Genomic DNA, 6,405 nt, shown 5'->3' on the forward strand with positions numbered 1-6,405 from the left:
AAGGGAGTGCTCAATTCAAGGTGCAAGCATGGTTTCTATAGTCTCTCTTGGTGAAAGGAATGTTCAGTTCAAGAGATTTATTGATCCATTTGATTTATTGTCATGTGTATTTTGTTACAAAACACAGTGAAAAGTGTTGTATAGCGTCACCACTCTCCGGCACCATCTTAAAACGCAGAAAGATAAATCATAATGTGGAATATAAAGGTGGAAAAATGAAGAAATGAAGTTCAACTTTGTAGTCCGTCTTGTTAAGTGCTTAGCCATGGGCACGTCCCCTCGCCGTGCCGCCAGAACAAGAATCGCCACTCTCCGATGTCATCTTGCCTCCACTAACACTGCTGCCACAATGAGTCCTCACCATGTCCCACACCAGGCCAAACTCAACTCCGCCGCTGCCAAGAGCCTGCTCTGGGCCCAGATCTGCCTCCGCCACTGCCTCCACGAGTCTGTGCTGGACGCAGATGCCATGGGCAACCCAAATTTCACCTCCACCCATGGTTTAGGTGGCATGGTGGCTCAGTGGTTAGCGCTGCTGCCTCACAACTCCAGGGACATGGGTTCGATCCCAGCTTTGGGGGCCCTGTGGGGTTTGCATGTTCTCCCCATGTCTGTGTGGGTTTCCTTCAGGTGCTCCGAGTGTCTCACACAGTCCAAAGATGGGTAGGTTAGGTGGATTGGCCATGCTAAAATTGCCCACGGTGTCTAGGGTTGCGCGGTCTAGGTGGGCCAGCCATGGGAAATGTAGCGATAGAGAAGGCTGAATCTGGTGGGTGGGGGATATGGGATGCTCTTCGATGGACCCAAAGGCCTACTTTCCGCAACCGGGGGGGACGCGGGGATTCGATGGTGGTTTGTGTTGTGGAAATCTCGGGTTAAATATGGCGGCGGGAGGAGAGCGGGAACGGAAAAACTACAACTCCCAGCACGCCCGCCGGAGGTAGCAGGGACCCGGATGTGTCCGTGGGTACTCTCGCGAGATGAGGGCGGTTGGGGGGGGGTTTTTTGGGGGGGGGGGGGAGGAAAACAGGCGCTGACGCAGCGCCTCATTTGCCGGACCCTCCCTATAGCGGCAATTGAAGCTCCATTCGGCAGTATATAAGCGCTCGCTGGAAGAGGACGGACGGCTTTCCCAAGCCCGCTTCAGGCAGCACCGCCAAAAAAAAAAAACAATTTTAATCGCTTTTATTTTTGTTTTAAAAAAAAAAATCTTTTTCTTGACCAAAAAACAAACCACCTCATCTGGATATTTCATTTAAATTCTCCTCCGTATCCACATGGCGAGTTCGGCCAACTCAAACCCGGTGGTAAGATTTTTTTGTGTGTTGAGTGTGGTTGTTTTTTTTAAATCCTCCGAAATAAAAGAGACTTTAAGATGGGAACCATTTTATATATTTTAAAGTATATCTATACTTTTCATTAAAATCTGCTTTTGCCACTCCCGAGGATGAAAACAATTTTTTTCTACTTTTTATTTAAGAAAAACAAAACGTGAAAAGTAATGTTTTGTTTTTGTTTTGCTCTGTCCTCCGGGAAATTGAAACAAAATTCAGCAAAGCGGAAAACTTGTTGGCCTTTGAAAAGGGGGGGGGGGAAGGAACAAAAAAAAATCTTCCTCCTTTTTTTAAAAAAAAAAGCAAGATTTGACTCCCTTCCTCTCTAGTTTTTTTTTAAATAACTGGAGCAAAGCAAGCCATATCTTAGACAAACTGAGGGGATTTTTGTGTTAGGAGCTGTGGCTGGAGTTTTAGTTTCTACAAGCAGATTTTAGGAGGGGGTGGGGAGGGGGAAACACTTCCCTTCTATCTATCTCTCTCTAGACAATTTTCTTTTGTCTGGACTAGTAATTACATTTTTAAGTTGAGGTGCTTTCTAAAGTGGCTTGGGAAAGAAATGGAGTGGGGGAGAAAGTAGTGGGTGGTGGGTGAATGGTTCAATTTTTGGGTTGTACATCCAAAAGGAATGGTAATTTTAATAAAAAGCTAAATTCATGAGGTGGTTTCACCTGAAAAATCACAATTCAGGAGCTGCTTTTGCTATGTGTGTGTGTCAAGTTTGAAACCAAGAAAAGTGCTAAGGTTTTCTTTTTTGGTAAGATCTCAGGATATTACAAACTCACCTCTGATTTCAAGTTTAGTTTTATAAACTTTTATTTTTGAAGGTAAATATATAGTCTTTTTGTTTAAAAGAAACGTGGAATAAAACTGAAACACCAACACACCCCTACCGATCCCCTAGTGAAACACAGATGGAGCCTGCACTATTTGCTGATGAACCATTTTGTTTCCTGGATGACTTTTTTCAAATTTTTGTGTTGCTGGTCTGAAGGAGGCATGAGATGCTTTCCTTCCCCTTTTCAGGGCCCCTAAGACTTTGGTTTTAGTCCTGTCCCCCCTCCTTTTGTGGCCAATCTGGTGAATCGGTCTCTCTGCAATCCCTTGTCTCTGCTCAATAAGCTAATGTTTTGTGGTGGAGGGTGGCCTGCTGTTTGTGCCTTCCTTCCCCTCGCTCCTGTCTTTCCTCCCCCTCCTAGATGGCCTCCTCTATTATAATCTCGGTTGCATGGTGGGGATGTGCTTGCCAGCTCTACGTCATGAGGAGAGGGGGACACTTTGCATATAAGAGATCAGACTAGTGAGGGCTGTGCAAGCAAGCAGGGAGAGAGGGAGGCTTAACGGCAGCTGCAAGGCCCAAGGGTAAACAGCCTGCTTAAGTACGTTCCCTTGATCTGTTTAGGCTGTGACTTGTCTACCTTCTTTCTGACAAACCTTCTGCCTTCCGCGCTTATCCCCGGTCCCCTCACTGTTTTTCTGTTCTGTCAGAGGCTGTGAGCTCCCACAGGCTTGACTATGCTCTAGTCTTCTGCCTGAGAATGTGAATTCAAACTGCAAACAGCATCTTTTTCAGATCAGGGTATTTTTCTTTGCATTTGTAATTCAACCAAGACACGTGTAACTATTTTCTTAAAACCACAATATTACTGATACTGAAAATCTGAAGCAAATGCATTTGCCAATTCAATTTTTTTATTCCATTGGAATATTGACAACTATTTATCAGAATGACCCTTTCCCTAAAAGTAGGTGAATATTTGTAACAGTGGTGGCTGCAGTTGAATTTGCATAGCACATGGTGGGAGGTAAGGACAGCCCAGTGAGATGAATTGGATAGCTCCTCTTCAAAGCACTAGTATAGGAAAAATGGACCAAATGGCAGTTCTCATTATTTGATTTAAATGTTACTGGTACATGATGAAATTCCAGTTAGATAATATTTAGAGCTCTGCCTTGGTGAGAATCATCATCTTATTTACACATCTGTGTAGCATTAAGCAAAAAATAGTTCTTTTGCTTGTTTTCATCTGAATGGTTAGACTCTTAGTGTTATTGTTATTTCAAAATGTCATCTTTACATTGCTTTAAATTCTTGGCATTTTCAGAAGTCTTGTAATTAAAACAGTTCTTATTATTTAAGCAGGGAAATGTTAACTTCCAAATACAAGTGTCAGAGCTGTAAGGAGGAATAGAAGTAGATCGGTGTCTTGGCCTATTTCTACTGTTTAATTAGGCTATGCTGGTTTGCACACTGAGTGGAGGCAATCTTTACTCTTTGACATCCTTGCTGGGCAAAATTTTAAATTGACCCAGCATTCCTGACACTTTGGAGATTAGATTTCCAGTACCCTTTATGTGGAAAATGTGCTTTCTGATGTTTGCTCTGACTGACATAGCTCTCATTTTAAGATTATGGACTTTCCGAGCAAACAAAATGGCTTCTCTCTCTATGCTGTTGATTGCCTCAGTTATTTGAAATGTCTTGATTAGCAGTTCATAACCATCTAAACATGAGACTACGAGCCAATGTTGTGAAACTTGTCATGATGAATCTGGGTGTAGTAGGTTACGTTGTACCCTTCCGCAGCAAATTTGAGTTTTGGGGTCTATAATTGCATATGCTACTCCAGATAAGAACTGATCAAACTCTGTAGAACAGAAGCACTGCTTCCTTACTTTTGAATTCCACTTGCTGTTGGATAAAGGCCAACATTTGCTAACTAAGTTAGCAAGAACTGCAGATGCTGGAGGAACACAGCAGGCCAGGCAGCATCGTAGGATGAGGAAAGCTGATGTTTCTGGTTGGGACCCTTCAGAAATGGGGAGGGGAGCTCAGAAATAAATAGAGGAGGGGTGGGGCTGGGAGAAGTAGGTGGGATGGTGGTAGGTGAATGCATGTAGGCAGTGGTTGGGATTGGTCAGAGGTAAGAGTGGTGGACAGGTGGGAGAGATGGGCAGGTTGTATCAGGTCAGAGGCAGGGATGAGGCCACTGGAGCTGCATGTACAAACAACGACACCCACTCCCCAGGTGACATGTCCATCCTGGGCCTCCGCCAGTGTCACAATGACACCATCCACAAACAGGAGGAGCAGCGCCTCATATTCTGCTTCGGGATTCTACAGGCCGATGGCTTGAATGCGGACTTTACCAGTTTCAAAATCTCCCCACCCCAGCCTTATCCCATAACCAACCCTCCATTCATCCCTGCCTCCTTGACCTGACAACCTGTTCATCTTCTCTCCCACTTATCCACCACTCCTACCTCTCTGACAAATCCCAACCACTGCCTACATGCACTCACCTACCTTCCCCAGCCCCACCCCATCTCTCTATTTGAGTTCCTATCCCCCTCACCCTTTCTGAAGAAGGGTCCGACCAGAAACGTCAGCTTTCCTGCGCCTCTGCTGCCTGGCCTGCTGTGTTCCTCCACTCTACACTTATCTCCCACATTTAATCAGCCTTGTTGTACTTATCTCTAGACCTGACTCTTGCAACATACACCTGGGTGTCTCACACTCTACACCATCTAACACCCAGCTAATTGTGTCCTAAATTTTGTCAAGTCATCATCTGTGATTGCTGACTTGCGTTAGATCCCACTCAAAAGTCTAGAATCTTCTCCACTGCCAAAACTTGTTAGACACTTAAACTCTTCCAAATCTGGCCTCTTGTTTGTGCATTTCCAATTATAATTGCTCCACCATTTGTGATTTTACTCTCTCTGCCCCAGGATCCGTAATTGTCTCCCTGTCTCTGTTCCCAAGACATTCCTTAAGATGTATCTCTTACTAGATTTTTGTCATCAGACCTAAAATGGTGTGGTATGGTTTGTTTCGTAATGCTCCTGTGAGGTACCTTGGAACATTGCAACCATTTTAAAGAAGCTGTATAAATTGGAGCAAAAACAAAGTTGCTGGAAAAGCTCAGCAGGTCTGGCAGCATCTGTGAAGGGAAAAAAAACAGTTAACATTTCGGGTCCGGTGACCCTTCCTGTATAAATTGGAGGTCTTATTATGCCCTAGTTTGTTTTCTGGACACAAACTCCTTGCTTCTAAACAATATTTAATTTCTTGTCACTAACAAAACATTTTGATTTGTTTTTCTGTGAAGTGGATGCACTTGCACTTCAAAATTGGAAGTGTTACAGTGCAAAGGAGGCCATTGGGCCCAGAGTGCCTACACGACTTAAGTTGGCACGAGGCAACAGTGCTCACCTCCTGTTTTATCTGCATCCTTGCATGTTCTTTCTATCAAATAAACATCCAAAGCTTTCCTAAATGCATCAATTTAACCACTCTCCTCTGTGTTTCTACATAGTGCCTTCCATACCCTAACTACTTGCTGAGTGGAAAAAGTTTTTTTTTCTTCACTTCACAATTGCTCTTTTGCAGATTGTTAAATCTATACCCTCTTGTTCTGTTCCTTTCACGAGTGAGAGCAGTTTCTCCCTATCTATTTTAGTGTACTGAAGATTTTGAAAACCACCAAATGTCCCCTTAGCTGCCTTCTCTCCAGTTTTCTCCAATATTCTCATGACTGAAGTACCTAATCCTTGGAACCATTTTTGTAAACCATTTCTGTGCACTCCAATTTGTTCACCACCTTCTTATAAAGTGACATCCACAATACTGTGTGTCTTACACAAGCTGTGGAGGTGCCAGTGTCGGACTGGGACGGACAAGGTCAAAAATCACATGACACTAGGTTACAGTCTCACAGGCTGTCAGGTGCAGTGAGAGGAGAGCACACAGCTTGTTGGCAGAAAGACAAAGGATCACATCTGGTGTGAGTAGAGTGAGCAAACCTACAATGGCTGACTACCTCCTGTTGAATCTTTAATCCTTCATACATTCCTGCATTCTGGAAATTGCAGAAGCAGGGTATGGAAAACTCTGTTAGCTCCAATTGATTAAGATGCAATTTTCCAGAATCTGTTTCAAGTCACTGTCCTGAGATAATTGAAGGTTTCATCAGTGTCTACCTAACTTTTGAAATTTCAAATAGCCAGAGCGATAGGAATATACAAAAGGTGGCATCTCAGGTCAGACACCTACAATTCAGTGTCTGAC

The 6,405-nt window shown here is 43.8% G+C and overlaps 1 protein-coding gene across 3 annotated transcripts in view; it reads left to right on the forward strand.

The window, feature by feature from the left end:
• The first annotated feature begins 1,019 nt into the window (after nucleotides 1-1,019).
• The window catches only part of gtf2a1 (general transcription factor IIA, 1), a 58,066-nt gene continuing 52,680 nt past the window's right edge, over nucleotides 1,020-6,405 (forward strand). The window contains exon 1 of one of the 3 annotated variants that reach the window (XM_048600328.1): nucleotides 1,020-1,307. In XM_048600328.1, the coding sequence (XP_048456285.1) occupies nucleotides 1,278-1,307 (30 nt within the window). In that variant the 5' untranslated portion in view covers nucleotides 1,020-1,277. Of the gene's footprint in view, nucleotides 1,308-2,072; nucleotides 2,092-6,405 lie in introns of those variants that run through there. The other 2 variants (XM_048600329.1, XM_048600330.1) reach the window with 2 other exon arrangements.

The sequence above is a fragment of the Rhincodon typus genome, chromosome 8 (genome assembly GCF_021869965.1).
Source record: "Rhincodon typus isolate 14 chromosome 8, sRhiTyp1.1, whole genome shotgun sequence".
Lineage (NCBI taxonomy): Eukaryota > Metazoa > Chordata > Chondrichthyes > Orectolobiformes > Rhincodontidae > Rhincodon > Rhincodon typus.